The 22,386-nt window shown below is 44.2% G+C and overlaps 1 protein-coding gene across 2 annotated transcripts in view; it reads right to left on the bottom strand.

Annotated features, from left to right (window-relative positions):
• Positions 1-22,386, bottom strand: part of LOC147029351 (polyunsaturated fatty acid 5-lipoxygenase-like) — a 117,746-nt gene that overhangs the window by 66,946 nt on the left and 28,414 nt on the right. For both annotated transcript variants that reach the window (XM_085872351.1, XM_085872350.1), the window contains exons 5-7: positions 20,097-20,219; positions 16,093-16,205; positions 4,254-4,420 (exon numbers count right to left, since the gene is read on the bottom strand). In XM_085872351.1, the coding sequence (XP_085728477.1) occupies positions 4,254-4,420; positions 16,093-16,205; positions 20,097-20,219 (403 nt within the window). The remainder of the gene's footprint in view (positions 1-4,253; positions 4,421-16,092; positions 16,206-20,096; positions 20,220-22,386) is intronic.

Raw genomic sequence — 22,386 nt, 5'->3', positions numbered from 1 at the left:
TGGAAATTAGATGTTCAGTTGTAATTTTAGATAAATCATTCTCCCGTTATCCCCACCCTCTCATTTTCTGCTTCTTAGCAAACACGAGAGAATGTACTTTCCTTTAAAGATCCAAATTTCCAGTTTTGCCTCCTAAGTGTTTCATTCTACGTCCCTCTTGTCCATCCCATGCATCCTCTCCTGCCCCTCGTTCCTCTCCACACCCATTGTTTGTCCGAGTCTCCCTCTATCTTTGCCTTCCACTCTGCTGTTGGTGTTTTCCCACATCTCTCAACTATTTATTTTGTCCTGTTGTGTCCAGTTCCGTTCAGTGTACTAATTCTAGCTCTTCCACAAACCTCGATATGTACACAAAAATAAATAAATAAATAAACATTAATAGACCAACGAAACAGTTGGATTGTGGAAAATCAGGCTCTCCATTCAAGAGATGATGAAGAAAGAAAAACGAAATTTTGAAAAATAACGTGATTTTTCAATAACTTGTACGAACGAGTGAATTTTGTTGTGCTGTCCGTTAAAATCCCGGAGAGGGTCACTGTTGATCGGAAAATGTGTACGGAGGATGAGGAGGATGATGATGGGGGTTGGAGGTGGGTGATGGTTACTATTGATTGGAAGATGTGAAGGGTCGAGGAGGAGGATGATGATGGGGGTTGGAGGTGGGTGCTGTTGATTGGAAGATGTGAAGGGTCAAGGAGGAAGATGATGATGGGGGAAGGACATGGAGGCAAAAGATCAATGCTGCGGGTGTCAGTGTTGGTGGAGGGTTTGTCATTCTCTTCTCTCTGTGTTGCAGCACATGCAACATGTAATTTCAATTGGGCAAAGATCTCAGGTGGTGTGGCATGGTTTGTTAAACTTTTCCTGTAATTTAGTTATTTTTGATATTTACAATTTGACTCATGTCCTGAATTAAATATGTGCTCCGTCACCCTCAGCGAGTGGTTCGTGCTCCGTCATCCTGAGCGAGTGGTTCGTGTTCCGTCATCCTGAGCGAGTGGTTTTGTGCTCCGTCATTCATCCTGAGCGAATGGTTCATGCTCCGTCATTCATCCTTAACGAATGGTTCGTGCTCAGTCATTCATCCTGAGCGAATGGTTCGTGCTCCGTCATTCATCCTTAGCGAATGGTTCGTGCTCAGTCATTCATCCTGAGCGAATGGTTCGTGCTCCGTCATTCATCCTTAGCGAATGGTTCGTGCTCAGTCATTCTTCCTGAGCGAATGGTTCATGCTCCGTCATTCATCCTGAGCGAATGGTTCGTGCTCCGTCATTCATCCTGAGCGAATGGTTCGTGCTCAGTCATTCATCCTGAGCGAATGGTTCGTGCTCCGTCATTCATGCTGAACGAATGGTTCCTGCTCCATCATCCTGAGCAAGTCGTTATGAAGTCACACCTGATTTCTGTGCCGTTTGCTGCATTAACGGGATTTTCTAAATTACGAACCCAATTTTTTTCCACCCGTCACACGCAGCTGTTAATAAAAATTAATGTTTGTGAACATATCGCGAAAAGCGATATTTCGGTGTAAGCTATTCAAGGTTTTGGGTTGAATGCAGTGTGTACTACAATCGGTAATCATATTGACTCCAACCTGCCAATTCCCAAAAAATTGACGATATTAGCACAAATGTGTGTGTGTGTGTGTGTGTGTGTGTGTGTGTGTGTGTGTGTGTGTGTGTGTGTGTGTGTGTGTGTGTGTGTGTGTGTGTGTGTGTGTGTGTGTGTGTGTGTGTGTGTGTATTTTTCATAAAGCACAACATATTCTCTCAACTGACTCCCCTACCTCTGTATATCTCTCCAAACCTCTATATCTCTCCATATATCTCTATATATTGGGTGGTCGCTAGACTTCCGTTATGCTCAGGTTTTCCGTCTGCCTGTATGGATGTAATGGACAGCTCTGGAGGCCAGAGGAGTCAACCAGTTTTGAAGAAACTTAACTGGTAGGTTCATACCAGGATCTACTTGCATGCTTTGAGCACCGTTGTTGTGGACGCCACCGTTGCCTAGCAACGGGACTTTGAAATTTTTTGAAAAAAATCCGAAAAATTTTAGATTTTCTTTTTCGAAAATCAAAAATCAGCTTCATCGATTTTATGTGGACCATAATCAACCTCTTTGTCAAAAATTTTCAGCCCGATCCATCAAAAACTGTATGACTAGTATGCAATTATATAGCGACCACCCATGTCACCTCCCGGCTTGTGTGTGTGTATATATATATATATATATATATATATATATATATATATATATATATATATATATATATATATATATATATATATATATATATATATATATATATATATATATATATATATATATATTTTTTTTCTCCGGTGCAGCACCTTCCTCCCACAACTCTCTCACTCACCCCCTCCCCTCTCCACCCCCTCCCTCTCTGTTTGTCTGTCTGTCTGTCTCTGGACATATTCAGGTGGTGTTTATGTCCGGGCGGGAGTTTGTCTCCAGTCAGCTTGGCTCCGGATGCATCTGGGTGGTGTTCGTCTCTGAACGTGTCAGGGAGGTATTTGTGTCTGGACGGGGAGTTCGTCTCGGGATGCATCCGGGCAGTGTTCGTCTCCGGACGCATTCGGGCAGTGTTTGTCTCCGGACGCGTCCGGGCGGTGTTCGTCTCTGAACGTGTCTGGGCGGTATTTATGTCCAGGCGGGAGTATATCGCTGGACGCGTCCAGGCAGTGTTCATATCCAGATGCAAGTTTGTCTCTGAACAGCTTGGCTCCAGATGCGTTCGGGTGATATTTATGTCTGGACGGGAGATTGTCTCTGGACAAGTCCGGGCAGTGTTTGTCCCTAGACGCGTCTGGGCAGTGTTTGTCCATGGACACTTCCAGGTGGTGTTTGTCCCTTGGACACGACCAGGCAGTGTTTGTCCCTGGACGCGTCCAGGCGGTGTTTGTCCCTGGATGCATCTGGGCTGTCTTTGTCCCTGGACGCGTCTGGGCGATGTTTGTCCCTGGATGTGTCTGGGCAATGTTCATCCCTGGACACGTCCAGGCGATATTTGTCCCACGAAGCGTCTGGGTGGTGTTTGTCCCTGGATGCGTCCGGGCAGTGTTTGTCCCTGGATGGATCCAGGCGGTGTTTGTCTCTGGACACGTCCGGGCGATATTTGGCCCACGACGCATCCTTGCAGTGTTTTTCCCAGACCGCGGCCAAGTGGTGCTTGTCCCAGGATGCGGCTGGGCAGTATTTGTTTCCCGACCCATCCAGGTGGTGTTTGTCCCTGGACATGTCTGGGCAATATTTGTCCCACGCCGAGTCCGGGCGGTGTTTGTCCCTGGACGCGTCCGGGCGGTATTTGTCCCTGGATGGATCCAGCCGGTGTTTGTCCCTGGACACGTCTGAGTGATATTTGTCCCAGGCCGTGGCCAAGTGTTGCTTGTCCCAGGACGCGGCTGGGGAGTATTTGTTTCCGGACCCATCCAGGTGGTGTTTGTCCCTGGACCCGTCCGGGCAGTGTTTGTCCCTGGACCAGTCCAGGCGGTGTTTGTGCCAAGACACGCTTGGGTGCGATTTGTCTCAGGAAGCGTCCGGGCGGTGTTTGTCCCTGGACCCGTCCGGGCAGTGTTCCTCTCTGGATGCGTTCGAGCTATATTTACATCCAGACGGGAGTTTGTCTCCGGATGTGTCCGAGCATTGTTTGTGTCTGGACGGCTTGACTAGATGTGTCCGGCCGGTTTTGTCTCCGGGCTGTGTTTATAGTATGATCAGTAGAAAATTGATTTCAAACATTATTTTGTTTCAATCTACACTGTTATTCCATGCAGAATCATTTTGATGAAACAGTACGAATCGTAATTAATACCACACCACAACTCTGCCTTCCCTTCCTCTCACCTCACACTGTCTTCCCTTCTTCTGCACCTCCTTGCTCCCCCACCCATTCTTGCTCCCTCTCCGTCCTCTCTCCTTTCCCCTCCTCCTCTTAACTCTCCCATATCTATATATCTATCTCTATCTCTTTTTCTGTCTGTCTCCCCTATCTCTCTCTTCCCCCCGCTTTTTCTTCCTCCCCCCTTTCCTATGACCATCAGCGAAGCGATGGGTGGTATTTGCTCGTATGCTATAATATAAAATAACGTTGACCGAAGCCACTTCTGCACAGTGAGGTGTTAATGGGTTCCTGTTTTCCTCATATTTTCTTGCTGCTGTTGGGTCTTTTTGCAGTCCTTTCAACACATTGTTCACCTGCACTGTGATGATGATTATTGACACCTCACCTGCATCTCCTGCTCCAGTGTGAGCGAACGTTTCAGGCTCGGTGCCACCATGGTATCGTTGACTGGCATTTTGTCAAGAGGAGCCTTGCAGCATTGCAGGACAAATGGATTTGGACCGTTTCGGTACTGGTATCCCAGGAAAGAATCTTCTTTCCACCGCTTCATCACTGTGCCTGGAACATTATAAATTATGTCAAAATCGATCAACAAAAATGTAGTTACATCCTTTTTAATGAAATCATTTCAAAGGATGTTTTAATGCTTTAAAGTCCAAAGGTGTCCATGGAGATTTAGTTGAAATAAAATAAAAGATCAACATTTTTCAATGGTTCAAGCATAAATAGAAATTCTTAGAGCATTATATGGAATCTGAACATGAAGATGTGACGGTATAATCCCATCGAGCAGGTTGGTTTACCCAGAAGGCTGTCATGTGGTGATATGTCGGACAACTTTTCAGGTCAGGTCAGGAAGGGAGAATGTGTCGTCACTGCGTCCACTTTCCGCTAGCACTCCAGGAGCCTCTGTCTCGCCATCTCCCAGGCAGATGCCTGGCCCATCCCCATCTCTGTGAGATGCTGATCAACTTGCAGCAACCACATGGCACGTGGTTGGCCCATTGGCCAGCTCCACTTACGAGGCTCCCTCATTGAGAGAATCTGGTGAGCAGGATTAGCATCAGGAAAACGAGCCACATGTCCACACAGCCGCAGCTGACCCTCACGGACTATGCAGGTAACAAATCTCATTTGAGTCTCTCTCAGCAATCGCTCATTGGACACAAAGTCTGACCAGCGATCGCCAAAGATTCTCCAAAGAGACCTGATACCAAAGGAATTGTCTCCATCTCAGATCCCTTGTCAGTGTCCAAGTCTCACATCTGCAGATCAAGACTGGAAGCACCAAGGACCTTTAAAGACTTGGACTTTCGTCTTCCCACACAATTACCGACAGCGTCACACCCCATGATCCAGTGAATCCATCACTCCACAAGCCCGACCCAGACGTCTACTGACCTCTGGCTCACAGCTCGAATATATGAATATCACTGCCAAGGCAGGTGAATCTCTCCGTGACCTCAACATCCTCACCACAAACAGATACAGACAAGATACCAGCATCCAAGATGTCCTCGAAAGCCTGGATCTTAGTTTTGACCCAGGAAACCTGTAATCCCAGAGGCTCTGACTCCTCATTCAGCACCTCGTGGGCCCCCAACAGGATCTCCAGAGTCTCCGCAACGATGACTGCATAATCTGCGAAATCAAGGTCAGAGATCTTGACATTCCCAAACGACGCACTGCAGCTTGATCTCTCCAACATCCTCTCCAGAATCCAGTACAAACAAGCACTGAAAAGTGTGGGGGCCAGTACACACCCTTGAAGAACCCCAGTAGCAACTGCAAATAAGTCAGAGATGGTAGCACCACATCTCAAAGCACTCTCAGTACCAGAGTGTAGTTCAGACATCAGCTTCATCATTTTTGGTGGCACCCCACGAAGGCCAAGAATCCTCCAGAGAGCACCCCGATTCACTGAATTGAACGCTTTACAGAGATCAACATGGGCTGCAAGCAGCCCCTGCCAAAACTCTCATCTGCGTTAGGTGTGGATACAAAGGGGAAGGATACGGTCAATCGTTGACCTCTGTTGTAAAGCCTGACTGCTCTGGGTGCTGGTGCTCAAGCAGATGATGGGGAACCCGATCAAGAATTATTCGAGCAAAGACCTTGCCGGGCACAGAGAGCGAAGTCACCCCTCAGTCGTTGTTGCAGATCTGGTGATCAACCTTCCCTTTCCAGAGAGGAACAACAAGGCTCCTCTTCCAGTCAGTTGGGATGATGCCTGTGTTCGAGGCAGAGCACAGAACTGCATGCATTGACATGAGAACAGCATTTCCACCAGCCTTGAGACATTCACCATGGATGAAACAGTTCCCAGGAGCTTCACCCCATTTCAACAGGTTCACCACAGCCTGTGTTTCCACAAAAGAAGGTGGATCACAGTTGATTGGCGGGTCAGCATCGGGATAGGAACATCACTGACATCCAAACCATCAGCTGGTGGATCAGCCTGATACAGCCGCTCAAAGTAACTGGCCAAGCAGGGCTTCACTTTAGAATCCTCTGTGAAGAGCCCTCCACCCTCTGCTCTAACTGCAGTACACCGTGGGATGGGCTTGGAGGAACATAATGCGCAAAATCCCCTGTAAGGAGGATGAGAATCACTTGACCACAGGCGATGCTCCAACCCATCACAGATTCCTTGCACATAGGCCTCTTTGTCCACCACATACAATGTTACACCTCAACTCCCCGAACAACTAAGCTCTGCCATGAAGCCTGGCCCTGTGACTCTGGTCAATGGTATCCAGTGTCCCTTGAGAGACAAAATTCTTCTTTGCCCTGCGGTGAGTTCCAAGACATCCACCGGCAGCATCAAGGACGGTGGTCTTGAAGGCACTCCACAACTCTTCAGGACCCCCCAAAGCACCCAGGCCCCCCAAATGTCCACTAAGTCCATTCGTAAGCTACTCAGCTACCCTCTCACCCTTGAGCTTGCCAACATCCAGCCTCGGCTGGGATGGTACCATTCTCCTGGATTTAATGTGCAGCTTCTGAGTTGCTACAACAAGCCGGTGGTCAGTATCGAGGAACTGAGCACTCCGGTAGACCATGCAGTTCTGGACCATCCTCCAGCGACCATCAACGAGGACAGGGTCAATCTCCTTTGCCACACCACCAGCGTTGGAATACCAAGTCCAGCAATGAGCTTGTGGGCACTGAAACCAGCCACCCTAAGTCCGTGACTTCTTGCAAAGTCAAGGAACTTTGTGCTGTTCTGGTTCATCTTTCCAGACCCATGGGGACCAACACATGTCTCATAACAATCCATATCAGTTCCAGTCGATGCATTGAAATCCCCCAAGACTGGAAGTGTATCTCGTCTGGGGCACTGATCAACCACAGACTTGAGTGTGGCGTAGAATGCATCCTTCACGGTGAGATCACTCGCCTCAGTCGGAGCATAGACAGAGACGAGGGAAATAACACATCAGGAGTGACGAATCCTTGGTCTCATAATATGCTCGTTGACCGGTGTTACCTCCATTATCATTGGGGTCAGCTTATTGGACACAGCTACAGCAACTCCTTGAGTATGGTAACCATCAGAGCGACCAGACCAATAGTAGGTGTAACCACCCAGCATTATCTCGCCGCAATCCGGTCTCCGAACCTCAGAGAGTGCTGCAATCCCGATGTCCAAACGCTTGAGCTCAGATGATAACAGAGACAGGCGATCATCCTCTCTTAGGGATAGGACATTCCAGGCACCCACCCGAAGGGACCGCCTCTGGTTAACCCAAGAGACCGCAGTCTGGTGGACGACACCTCAGCACCACTCCGACACACTCTCCCGCAATCTGACCCAGGAATGTTACCCCGTGGTTTCCCTCCTATCATCAAAGATTGAGGGTCCCGAAGGCTTTGCCCCAATCCCGTCATCTGGTGAGCTGCCCTGGGGATGGAAGCTGCATCAGAGGTACTCCCACGGAGTGAGCTTTCAGAATTTTTTGCGTTTCTGTTTTGCAGATGAAGGGTTTTTCGTTGGCCGGAGTGCAAATCCTGCCACCAACCTCCTAATAAAAAGCAACCCAACTGCCGGAGGACGTCCGCAGACACAATTGGGACCCTGGAGTTTTGGCAAACTGTAATTTTTTTCAGATGAATCCCAATTTGCTCAATTTTTGAAAGTGGACGTGTATGGGTGAGGAGACTTCCCAGTCCAAAGTTCTCTTTGAACTGATGGCAGCCAACTGTCAAACACTGTGGTTTTTCAGTGATGGTGTGGGGAGCAATCTGGAGCACTGGTCAGTCAGAGCTTGTGGAGTGTGTTGGTAACATCCACTCTATGATATATATTTCTATCCTTGAGGATGGACTTCTCACCATCTTCTCCACTAATCAGATGGTCAAAAACAACACTCTGCTCATGGAAGATGGAGTTCCATGCCACACTGCAAAAAATACCAAAGAATGGCAGGACAGAAATGGGATCAAACGACTTCCGTGTCCAAGTCAGTGTCCTGACATGAATCCCATTGAACACCACTGGGCCATATTGGATCGAGCTGTGCGGAAAAAGTTCCAGAAACCAACATCATGGGCAGAATTGCTAAACCATTTGCAGGAAGCCTGGGCAGAAATCGCACAAGAGAAAATTTCAGAACTTACTAGTTCTATGCCTGAAAAAGTAAAAGTATTGAAATCTGCAAAAAGCAAGTCTACCAAATACTTGTGTATGTATTAAAATGGACCAAATGTACTTCAAATGTTCAATAAATAAATTCTTCAAAAATCATGATGTCTATTTACTTCTGTCATGTCTCTGTACTTGATGCTTTAAGGGGCTGTCACACCTTGACGTTTTAGCCAGCGTATGGCAAGGTCTCAAAATGTATGTAAAACGCTGGCGAACGCTGAACTATTGATGTTTTTTTAAAAGTTTTGGGTGTATAATAACGTGTTGGACGTATGCATAACGTATTAGTAACGTACACAGAACGTTTTAATAACATATAGATAACTTATACCAACGAATGCTGAGCGTGTTGTCGGCGTTCACAACCTATGCTCAACGATAGTCTAACTTATGCAGAGCGTGCGGCAGCGTATCGCCGACGATCACGTGGCCTAGGCTATTCATAGGCTGCGGCTCGACGATTCAAATAATAACCGCACTAGACATCGAAGTGTGAAGCCGCTGTCACACCTTGACGTTTTAGCCAGCGTATGCCGACGTATGAAAAATTTGCCAAACCAAGCTGGCACACGTCGAATACGTTATGGGTAAGTTTTGTATACGTTAAGAGCACGCTGGCATATGTCGTGGTTTTCTGGCATACGTCGTCATACGCCGAGTACGTCGAGAAATTTTCAGCATGTTGAAAATTTCTCGACATACGACACACGTTCCGCATACGCTGGCATAAGTTGTAGGCACGCTAGGCGATCGTTGACACATGTCGACACACGTTACTCATAAGTCGAAACACGTCGAGGTAGTAGTTAGCGTCAGTGTTCCAGATTCCCTGTTTTTTTTTTTTTTTTTTTCCTTCTTCTTCGGTATGACGGTGATGTTGACACTTCGATTTCTAGTGCGGTTACGATTTAAATCATTGAGTGGCAGCCTATTAATTATATTATAATATAACCGCACTAGAAATCGAAGTGTCAACAACACCATCATTCCGAATAAAACCAAAAAAAAAACCAAGGAGTCTGGAACACTGACGCTAACCATTACCTTGCCGTGTTTCAACTTATGAGTAACTCACAAATAACGTGTGTGGACGTGTGTCAACGATCGCGTAACGTGCCGACAACACGTTACTCATAGGTAAGAAATAAGTTTCGGGTACGCTAAACATTACCTCGAAGTGTTTCGACTTATGAGTAACTTACAAGTAACGTGTGTCAAAGATCGCGTAACGTGCCTACAACTTGTAGCCAGCGTTATGAGGAACGTGTGAGTCATACGCTGGCATACGTCGGAAAATTTCAAGCATGGAAAATTTGTCTAACACCTCGGCGTACGTCAGCGTACTATGAAAAAATGCCAGCGTACTACGACGTATGCCAGCGTGCTCTTAACGTATACAAACTTACCCATAAAGTATTCGACGTGTGCCAGCGTTTTAGCCAAATTTTGCATACGTCAGGCATACGCTGGCTATATCGTCAAGGTGTGACAGGGCCTTTATCAGGGCATAAAAGTCGAATAAGGTTCCTCGTTGAAGTGACAGAATTGTAATGAAATGGAAGACCAATGAGGAACCCGAAGAAGTAACGAGCAAAGTTGGAGTCATCAAGAAGAACCTGGATATGATTCGAGTATCAGCCGCTACTCCACTACCATATTGTCGCTGGGTACATTGCAATGCTTAAGGCCCGGTCACACCTTGACGTTTTAGGCAGCGATGGCAACGTATTAAAATGTATGTAAAACGCTGGCTGACGTTGAACTTTTGATGTTTTTTTTTTTAAGATTCGGACGTATTCATAACGTGTTGGTCGTATGCATAACATATTAGTAATGGACACAGAACGTTTCGTTGTGTTATAGATAACTTATACCAACGAATGCTGAACCTGTTGTTGGCCTACACAACCTATGCCCAACGATAGTCTAACTTAGACATAGCGCGTTGCACGCATCGCCGACGATGTCGTGACGTAGCCTATTAAAAGGCTGACGCACAACGATTCGAATCATAACTGCCGTAGAAATGGAAGTGACAACATCGCGGTCACACCTTGGCGATCTTGCCAGCGTATGCCGACCTAAGAAAAATGTGTCTAAAACGTTGGGGGCACGTCAAATACGGTATGAGTAAGTTTGGTATACGTGAGTAGAACGCTAAAGTACGCTATCATACGTCGTAGTCAGTAGAGTACGTCAAGAAATTTTAAACATGTTCAAAATTTTACGACGTACTCGGCGTATGACACACGTTCCGCATGCGATGGGGATAAGTTTTACACATGATATGCGGACGCTTACACACGTCCACAAAGGCTACTTATAAGCTACTCATAAGTCGAAACACGTCGCGGTAATGTCTTTTTTCCGCGAAACTTATTTCTAACTTATGTTTGACGTGCTTTGAACCAATTCTTTACGTAGTCCCAACACACATCGACATATGTAGACGTATTCCAATGACGTCTTCCGGTCGACAAAAAAAAAAAAAATTAACGTGTTTCTAGGTTACAACTGCCATATAAAGACGTGTTCCCAGCGGTTTTGGGAATTGGTATATAAAAATGCTGCTCATAAAAGGGGAACCCAACAGTGTTTTCGAGTTCCTTTTTGAGTCGATGTCCATGTCAGCAGTATCAGTATCAGTATCAGTATTAGTATTAGTATTAGTATTAGTAGTAGTTTGTTCATGTTGGCAGTAGTAGGTGAGTGTGAGTGTGAGGGGGAGGGTGTGGGTTATGATGGATCCTCCTTGCGTCCGCGTGTCCACGGGTAGGTTCATAGGCTGCCACTCAACGATTTAAATGGCTGCATCTCCACTATTGAAAGTAGACGCTTGCGCTCAACAATTGGATTTTTTTTACACTCAACGACTTTTAAACGGTACCACTCAGCCATTTTCATTGTTTACAACGAACGATTTAAATTGCTGTCACTCGCCTTTGTTTTTTGACGCTGGGGTTTGGAAATTTGAAGCGTTTCTTCTGAACGTGTTAAAACGCTCAAACTCGACTATTTTAAATAGACGCTGCCGATGGACAATTGGAATCATAGCCAAGCTAGACATCGAAGTGTGAACATCCTCGTCATGCCGAAGAAAAGTTTGAAGAATGCTGCAAATAAGTGTCCTGACCGTGGCCGTGGACGCTGACGCAAGGACGATCCATTATACCGACGTCTTTCAGCCTATGAGTAACTTAAAAGTAACGTCTGTCGATGTGTGGCAACGATCGCGTAACGTGCCAACAACACGTTAATCATAGGTTAGAAATAAGTTTCGGGTACACTAAACATTACCTCGGCGTGTCTCAACTTATGATTAACTTACAAGTAGCATGTGTTGACGTCTGTCAACGATCGCAGACCGTGCATACAACTTGTGGCCAGCGTAGCGGAACGTGTGAGTCATACGCCGGCATACGTCGTGAAATTTCAAGCATGAAAAAATTTGAGGACAACCGAAAAGTACAACGTTTAAAGCCAACGTACAACGACGTATGGCAGTGTTTTTCAGCGTGCTCTCAATGTTATCAAAACATACCCATTAAGTATTCAACGTGTGCCAGCGTTTTAGAAAAAAAATTCAAAAATCGGCATACGTTGGCTAAAACGTCAAGGTGTGACCGGGCCTTTATATACACCTGGAGATGGCAGCGATCATGGCTTTAATTTATTTTTAACCTCCGCCATCGAAGATGGATGGAGGTTACTGTTTTCACCCCTTTCTGTTTGTTTGTTTGTTTGTTTGTTTGTTTGTGAACAGTATTATGGAAAAACTCCTTAACGGATTTCGACGAAACTTGGTGGGGGGTTAGGTCTGGTCCAAGGATCATGCCATTAGATTTTGGACTTGGTCCAAAATGGCCACTATGGCGGCCAATTTGAAAAAATATTTGAATTTTTTTTTTTTGCATTTCTACATGTTTTAAATGATTTCCAACCCCCCCGCCCCCCCCCCAAAAAAAATTGTTAGAGAAAAAAAAATTTTGCAAATTTTTTTTCAGCAAAATTTCGATTTTTTTTTTTGCATTTCTGCATGTTATAAGTGATTTCCAAGAAAAAAACATGCCAAAATTATAATTGCGGCTGATTTTGGAACTTCAGGTGGATATACCCACGTAAAATCAATTTCTGTCTCAAGGAATCTCGTTATGACGAATGAATTGAGTATGTAAAAGTTAAAAGTAAAAGGGAAAGTTGCAAACTATAACTCTGTGAGCACTGTTGACGTCAAATTGAATGAATAGGATATCAGGTTCACGTGATTGACCTGGCAGTATTGGCGGCGGAGGTTTTACACTCTACCGAGTGCTCCCCCTCTAGTTGCATATGCGATGACCTTGAGAATCTTAAATTAAGAAGAATTACAAAATGTAAGCTCCAGAATTGAACTTACAAGCAGGTCCGACCCATAAAAAAGTGTTCATTTGTCCAATTTGGACATATTTTATATTTCAGGCGTCTCTGGAGTCCGGGAGGTGTATGTTTAATATGATGGTTCAGTGATTGCTAATCGTGTGCCAGGCGAGCCATTTCTTATTAACCTTTTCGCTGGAGTGTTTCAGCCACTTGACGAGTGCTCTCCAATATTCGCACTGTAACTAAATACTGCATGTCAATTGACTTGAACAAAGCTGAGGGACACTCGTGTGCGTTGTTGGCCACATGTTGGTCTGCGGTGAAACAGGTGGTGGCTGGCTCGCTGAAAATGTGAAATTTTATTTTCACGAACATTCCCCTTTTTGTTCTTCAATTATATGGCCCATCAATGAAGCATAGATAAATACAAATAAAATTTAAATATTTCCCTTTCAAAAATTTCTTCAAACGTTTCATGCATTGCGTGGTGATGCCACTCGGCACGCGTTCAAAGTTAAAATCGTGACACCACTGTTCTATACCGGAGGTAGGAAGGCAAAATAAGTTATATGATCACAATGAGAACAAGTGGTGCCAGGCACAACAAATCCCACCCATTTAAGGCATAAAGTTATTTTGGGGATCAAATTTAAATTTGATATATCCTTAACCTGAATGTTGATTATAAGGAATAGAATAAGGAATATTTTAGTCTTAGTTGGAAGTCAATTAAACCATTTTTGACGAAGTTATGAGCGAAAAAGATTTTGACCTTTTCGTGACCTGACTTCGACCTTTGACCTAATTGGACCCAAAAGTTGAGGTCATCTGAGGTTCATTACCCACCTGTGGATACAATTTGACAGTGTTTGAGCTGGCCGTTTTCCCATAACGTTGTATTTTCGTAACCATGTTTTAGCTTTAATGGAAAATTTGTAATTTTGACTGATGGCCATGACCCTCAAAACTTCAGACCCTACCGATCTTCACAAATATGCATTTTTCAAGATAGGAAAGGCATTATAGCATTATATATGAGCGAAAAACGATTTTGATCTTTTCGTGACCTTGACCTTGACCTTTGATCCAATTGGACCCAAAAGTTAATGGGGTCGTCCAAGGTTCATTGCCCACCTGTGGATTAAATTTGATAGTGTTTGCTAAAGCCGTTTTGCCGTAAAGTTGCTAACAGAGAGACAGACAAACAAACAGACAAACAAACCGGACAATTACAATATCCCGCTCCCTCCCTCCGGGAGGGGGTGAGATAAAAATAAACCTTTTCAGTTCAGCCTAAGTCACATTTGCTCTACGGCGAGGATATGGCGGCCGTAAGCCCTCTGAATTGACAGAAACATGCGGCGGCCGCAGAGTTTCTGCGGTGGCCTCAGGGCGGCCCTACGTCGTTTGGCTATCTTTTACAGGCCGTAGGGGTCGCCATGGAATTATAACGCGGAGTTATAACTTTTTTCATTTCAACGTTGGCCGTAGCAATTTGACATGCCGTAGTTGTGTTCCATGTTGACCGTACGTAGGGCGTACGGTGGGCTTGCATTATCCTTGCAGCTACCGTAGGCTCTCATCAATGAAAAATGAATTTTGCCAACCCCCAAAAAATTACGGCAGCCGTACTATTTCCACGGTCGCCGTAGGGTACTCCTAAGGCGTCCCTGTGTTCAACGTATGGTGGCCTTGTGGTCTATGTGAGCACCTGCGGGCAACGCAGGGTCGACGCACGGTTCCTCTAAGCCCGCCGTGCTTCCTACGTACGGCCGCCGTGGCAGTCTGTGTCGACCGTGTGTCCACCGTGCGCTACCGCAAGAGATCGGAGTGTAGATGTTTGCCTATACTCCGAACTGGTATATTCAGATATATATATATATATATATATATATATATATATATATATATATATATATATATATATATATATATATATATATATATATATATATATATACATATATATATATATATACATATATATATATATTTATATATATATATATATATATATATATATATATATATATTATAGTTATCGTATATGATAGTTATTGTATATTCAGTTATATATACTGGTATATTCCGAACTGTAATATTTTTATTTCAGTAAAAAAGAACTGGAATATATACCCACTCGTTTCCGTCCGTCTGGCCGCACGTTCGCCTTAGGACCCCCTGCGGTTGCCTTGCGGGCACCTTGTGTCTGCCTTGAAAATTATATGGCCGCCGCAGGGACGCTCTAAGGTCACCATGCGACATCAAATCAAAGACCGTACGGCACCCCCACGTTTTCGGTCTCCAGAATTTCTAAATACGCCGTGCGGCTCCCTGAAAAATAAAAACATGTGACTGCTACATTGTGTAACCATGGATATACTGTGGCCGCCGTATAATTGCTAGTGGCCATAGATTTTGGAGACCCCACGGCCGCCGTGACAAATGTGACTTAGGCCTTATGAAGCAAGGAATCGTCACATCATGGCAGGAAAGCCGAGAGGTAGGCATGCTCACTGTGTGTAGCCTGGATTCAAATCGAGACCCAGCTATAAACTGTCATCCTGGTGTTTCACAGGCAGGGTGATTGATCAGTGTGTGTGTCGTCTCTTGGATGGACGATAAACTGGGCGTTACATCTGCCAGAATCCCTCATCCCTCTCCCTCCCTCATCTCTCTCTCTCCCACCCCTCTCCACTCTTTCCAAACCCAACCCCTCTCTCTCCAACCACTTCCCTTTCCCCACCTGCCCCCTTTCCTCTTCCTTCCCACTCTCTCCACCCCTCTGTTTCTCTCTCCCAACCTTTCCCCTGGTAGAGGGGATTATGGCATAGGTACAAACATTATGGCAGGTGGTTGGAGACTCTAAAGTCAATTCTCCTTCCTACCATGTATCACCATGATATCATCACAAACTGTGATATTGGGCACCTTGCAGCCTTGCTTTTTTATATTTTTAAAGCCATGATGGTGGGTTCAGTTTCACACTGAGAGCAACAGGAGCACAACTGTGAACGTTTCACCCTCATTGGGGATCATCGGCACAATGTAGTGCCCCATAATGTCTGTTCTCCAATGAACTTCCTTTTGGATTGAGTTACTTATAGTCTTATAAACCAAAATTCGAGGGGTTTGAACAATTTAGAGTCCAAAAGAATGTTCATGCCACAAATACACCAGTGCACTGGTTGACTGGTTGTGCTGATCGAGTTTGCACACTTGCCGGATATTTTTGTTAGATGTTGTTGGTACAACTTGTCAATCTGTGCAAAATTCTTCCACGACTTGTTCTTCTCATTTACGTAGCGAGAAACTCGCAACTTCTTTATCCTGTAAAGGAAAAAAAAGAAAAAAATGTCATTAATCCCCCTCAGAGCTGCTGTAACCAATGTATAAAATACACAGCTTGGTTGTCCAAATGGAAAAGGAACAGAGTCTTTGAAGAACAGATCAAATAAATAAAAATAATAAATACAGAACAGCGACCTTTGCTAAAAATGTGTAAGCGAAACCCACTGGTGTAAATATATACGAGCAAATACCACCCGTCGCTTTGCTGATGGTAATACTAAAGGGAGGAGGGAGAAAAAGAGGGGGTGGAGAGGCAGAGATGGGTGGGGTAGAGAGAGCATGGGGAGGGTGAAGAGGTGGAGGGAAAGGAGAGAGGAGGGGGAGCGAGGAGCAGTGGGTGAAGTGAAGACAGTGTGAGGTGAGAGGAAGAGAAAGCAGACGTGTGGTGGAGCATTAATTACGATTCATACCGTCTCATTAAAACGATTCTGCATAGAATAACAGTGAAGATGTAAACAAAATAATGTCTGAAATTCATTTTCTACCAGTCATACTATAAACATTGCCTGGAGACAAACTCCTGTCCAAACAAGTCTGAAGACAAACTCCCGTCCAAACATAAATACCGCCTGGATGCGTCAGGAGCCAAGCTGACCGGAGACAAACACCGCCAGGACGCGTCCGGAGATAAACACCACCCAAAGGCATCTGGAGACAAACACTGTCTGGCAGACACATCCGGAGCCAAGCTGGCCAGACGCAAACACTGCGCGGACACGTCCGCAGACAAACTCCCATCCATCCATCCATCCATCCATTAGGACCATACTCTGTGCAGAGTATTGTTGCTGCCTAAGCAGTCTCCTTGGCTATTGGGAACAATCCTGGACAGGTCGCCACTACGACACAGGATACTAGCAGCACTCATTTTGCTGACCTTAGAAGGATGACAGGCAGAGTCAACTTCATCTGGTATTAATTCAACAGCCGAGTGGAATTTGAACTGAGGATCCGAGGATCCAAACTCAACCCCAATTATCTTCAAAAGGGGTGTTTTAATGAACCCAAACACCCATTTGTCAGTCATTCACTTCCTTGGAGTTTTCTTAGTGTGCATGCAAAGTTTCAGGCAGATAAGTTTCATGGTTTTGGTGTTATGGGTGACACACACACACACACTTGTTAGTATGTCGATTTTTTTTTCTTTTGTACACATAGTCAAGGCTCATGGAAGAGCTCGTACGACATATGGCATAAGAGCTCATATTCACCAGGACATAATGATGGATCAGGACGTTACAGACAAAAACAGGACGCAAACCACCCATGCATGGGGTTGAGAAGTTATCACAGAGGATGCATGGAGTAGACAAGATGGAAACAGAAGGAAACAAGGAGGGAAAACGAGAAAATTGGAATGAGGAGGGGATTTGAGTGCAGCTAGCTAGGGGAGAAAAGATCATTGTTTTGGATTGGGTAAGATCTGAGATGGTGTTGAACAGCTGTCTTGAAGATCTGGAGGGAAGAATGAAATTGAAGAGGATGGAGACATTGATTCCACAGGTGGAAAAAAAAACAAACAGGAACAAATGAGTGTAGGTGAGCAGTGATCGTACATTTTGGGAGCTTCCCCAGAAAATTTGAAATATGATTAGATTTTTTGTGGTCCCACATCGTGATCAACACTTGACCAAAACAAAGCCAATGGAAATCTAATGAAACAAATCCAGAGAGTGTGTAATCAACAGAGGCTCATATGAGGCAGACAGACTCATATTCAATCAACAGAGGCATAACATGTTAGCCTCACCAGAAAACCAAGGTGGTGGTCACATAATTTTGTCGAGGTGCTTGGGTGGGTTGAGTCAAGCATGTGGATGGGTGGAATGAGCCACAACCAATGTGGATGTGGTCCAGCAGTTGTCCGACCAATCGGTGCATATTTCAAAAATGGACCCTCAACAAGAACCCAATATCACAGGTAAAAAGAGCCACAGGTAAATGGCCCAGGGAGCAAGTAATGACAACTTGAGAAAATGTCAAGAAAATAGTTCATGAATGCAGAGTTTATTTTCAAGTTTGTCGTGAAATCATGACATAAATGAGAATTTCACTCGATAGAGCACAGACCTCGACCAGGCTGAACAGTTTACGTTTTGTATTCCACTGAAGTATGGATCTGGATCTGAACCCACACCAAAATCGATTTGGCTTGTTCTTGTCTCCTCACCAACTCATCTACCAAGTTTCATCATAACTCATTTTTAACTTTGTGAAATATCACGCTATTTATAGTTTTTGACCACGTCTCTCAACGGTGAGGAATCACTAAAAAAATTTAAAATTCTCATTTCCGGATCCGGATTCGGATCTTCACCGAAAATTGAATCTATTTATCACACACCCAAACTGTCCACCAAATTTGGACCGAATCTGTCCACAACTTTTTAGATATCCTGTTCATGGACAAACAAACAAATAGATGAGTGAAAACATAACCTCTGTCCACCTTTGATGATAGAGGTAACCAGATGGACACTCAGTAGAGCGCAAACCTCGCCACGTAATGCCTGATCCACAAGAACAAATTGAGCCCAATGCATGTTTGAACAAGAAAAAGAACAATCAGAGATTGCAAACCCTCGCCAGGACTTCTTTTGAGTGATGTGTTTTTATAACTTTCAGGGTAAATCCAATATGGCTGCCAAACCATGTGACCTATGACATCATATGTGTGACCCTTTTGTTCCTCATGGATAGGTGGTCATATATGTGAAGTTTTTCCTTGATCTTTTCAGCAATTTCAGAGAAGATTTTTTGAAGGTGAAAAAAATCAAAACAATATGGCTGCCAAATCACGTGACCAATGACATCATCAAAAAAATTTTGTGGACCATTTTATCTCGAGATTACCCTCAAAATTTTTATACCGATCATATGTAGCGTTTCACATATGCAATTGTGATGTCGCAACTAAGGCACATATGACATCATAAAAATACCACACATTCCCCATGAGGAGTACTTGCTCTGTGTCACTTGTACATCCATGACTTGGGGAACACTTGTGTGAAGTTTAACCTTGATGTGACCAGCTCTTCTGGAGAAGATCTTTATAGGTTTTAGGGGAGATGCAATATTCCTGCCAAACCATGTGACCAATGACATCACATGATTGAAACTTTTGTTCTTCATGGACAGACAGTCCTACTTATAAAGTTTTGCCTCAATCTGTTCAGCCACTTCAGAGAAGACTTTGAAGGTTTTTTTTTTTTCAAAACAATATGGCTGCCGAATCACGTGACCAATGACGTCATAAATATCATAAAAACATTCCAAATGAGTAGTCACATCAATGGTGAAAATGTCTCAATATGACAAGCAGTTGTGGAGAAAAACACGAAAATTCTGTGTGGACAAACAGAAAAACAAACGGACCTCAATGCAATACCTTCTCGGAATCCTTCAGCGAGGGTAAATATCGTGCTACATAATCGTTTTTGGATATATCTCTCAATGGTGAAGAACAACATAGAAAATTAAATAACTCTCGCATCCGGATTCTCCGATCCAGATCCGGATCTTCACCAAAATTGAATCAATTCTTCCTTGTCACACACCCAAGTTGTCCTTCAAGTTTCGTCCGAATCCGCCCACAACTGTTTGAGATATCTTGCTTTCTATCGTTTTTGGCCCGATCTCTCAATGGTGAAGAATCACTCAAAAAATTCCAGTCGGCGGATCCGGATCCAGATATTCATTAAATCTAATTAGTTCGTCCTTGTCATACAACAAACCTGGCCACCAAATTTAATCCGGATCCATCCGCAACTTTTTGTGAGATCCTGCACACAGACAGACAATCAGACAGAAACGGGTGAAAACATAACCTCCTTCACCTTCGGTGGCAAAGATAAAAATGTAGCTTACTGCTGCTGTAGTGATACGTGATAGCCCATTCGGTGTTCATCCGGGCAACGGACCTCACGTGGAAGATCTTTAGCCGCCTTAGCCATGAGGGTCAATGGGTGATCAGGCTCCCACACATCCCACCTATTAAAAGCACACAGCAGGTGGGCATTTTACATTAAAAAAAAACATTCCCAATATGCATTCTCACAGGATTATAAGCTCAGACATCAAAAAGGTATTTGAAGTCATGGATCAGGTAGAGCATGTTGGTTTGTGAGAACATAAGAAAAGAAGAGTAGGATGATCGATTCCGCACGTATCGGAATGGATGGGTGATTGTATACCTGTGTAGTGATTTTGATGTCTGTGAGAACATCTCCTTTAAAAACAAAAGTGCTGTCCATATTAGTTCATTCCTCACCTTGCAACCCCCCCATCCCCCATTCACCACCTCCTCCACCCCCCAAAGAACGCTGGTGATGTCCTTGTGTCTGCCCCACTGTTCTCTCCACTCTTCCTTCTCTCCCCCTCCAATGACATTAATTGGAATATTAGATAAAGTAAGATAGAGTTATCTGAACGAATATAATTAGTTTGGCGTTGAGGAGGTACAGGTCTGATGGGACAAATGGCCTTCTCCTGTGTCCAAGTTTCTTGGACATCCTGGTATATCCTTGTAAAGGGAGAATGAAGTTATCCGAGTGGAATAACTCATGTACACAACTGCATTTTTTCCCCCATGTTTAGCAAAGTATTCATATAAACATGGAAGAAAATACTGCATGAAATTGAAGGTAGATTTTGCAAAGCGAGAGCCGCAGTTCATAAGAGGTTTTGCATATCAGGTCAATGAATTAACATCGGCCGGAATTTCTAAAATTGTCAATTTTCATCTTTGAACAGGATTTCTTATTAGCTCACTGAATTGAACTTCCATTTATTACCCTGTGCTCATGAAGTGAAAAGCAGCGCTAAGCGATCAGTCATGTAAGTACGTACGTGTGGCATACGTTGTACATATATATATATATATATATATATATATATATATATATATATATATATATATATATATATATATATATATATATATATATATATATATATATATATATATATATATATATGCATACACAGACAGGGTGTCGCAAAGCTTGGTGTTGGCGTCGTGGTGAGGGTATTGGCTTGGGATCCAAAAGGTCCTGAGTTCAAGCCCCGTTGGCCACTTGAATTAATACACCAGGAGGTTGACTCAGCCTGTCATCCTTCCGAGGTCGGTGAAGTGAGTACCAGTGTACTGGACCCGGTGTATGCCCCGGTTAGAATAGGTGTACCATATCCCTGTGTCATAAGAGGTGACTAGGGATGTGTCAGGTAGGGCATCCGGTGTAAAACATGTGCCAAATCACTATGCGGATCATACGGATGATCCGCTGTGGCGACCCCTAACGGGAGCAGCCGAAAGAAGAAGAGATACAGGGTGTCGCAAAAAAAAATGTACTCACATTTTGGCTCCTCATAACTCATTGAATTTTTCATTTCTTTTCAGATCAAATTGACGCTAATAATGGCAGAAGTACGACTAGGTTTTGAAGAAAGAAAATTTATCATGAAGTGCTGCTGGAAGCACAAAAACATCATGAAAGTGCAAAGACAATTTGGAAGACATTTTCACAAAGATCCACCAAAGCGACGCACCATTGCTCGCATCCGAGATAAGTTTGAAACAGATGGAACTGTGCAATGACGTCCATAAGGAGCGTTCAGGAAGACCACGGTCATCAACCACCCCAGCAAAGGAAAATCAATTGCTGGAAACCTTCCACCGCTCCCCATGGAAATCTGTACAACAAATGGCTCGTGAGACAAGAATCCCAAAATCAAGCGCCCATCGCATTTTGAAGCGAATTAATTGGAAAAGTTACATTCCAAAATTAATTAATGCTCTAAATGAAGACGATCCTGATCGGAGAGCTGAATTTTGTGAGTGGTACCTGGGCAAATGCGAAGAAGATGCAGCATTTCCATCCAAAATTGTTTGGAGCGATGAGGCCAGCTTTGAGTTAAATGGCTCAATTAACCGACACAATTGCACATACTGGGCTCCTGAAAATCCGCATGTTACTATGGAACATCATTTAAACTTACCAGGGGTTACTGTGTGCTGTGGGATATCAGCATTGGGCATCTTCGGGCCATTGTTTTTTGACCAAACTGTCACTGGGGATGTTTACTTAAACTTGCTGCAGGAATCCGTCGGTCCACGTGTCGAAAAGATATTTGGTGACGAAGAGATTTACTTTCAGCA

The sequence above is a fragment of the Eptatretus burgeri genome, chromosome 3 (genome assembly GCF_056783735.1).
Source record: "Eptatretus burgeri isolate ZD-2024b chromosome 3, Ebu_testis_v1, whole genome shotgun sequence".
Lineage (NCBI taxonomy): Eukaryota > Metazoa > Chordata > Myxini > Myxiniformes > Myxinidae > Eptatretus > Eptatretus burgeri.
This window is presented reverse-complemented; position numbering and strand designations above follow the sequence as displayed.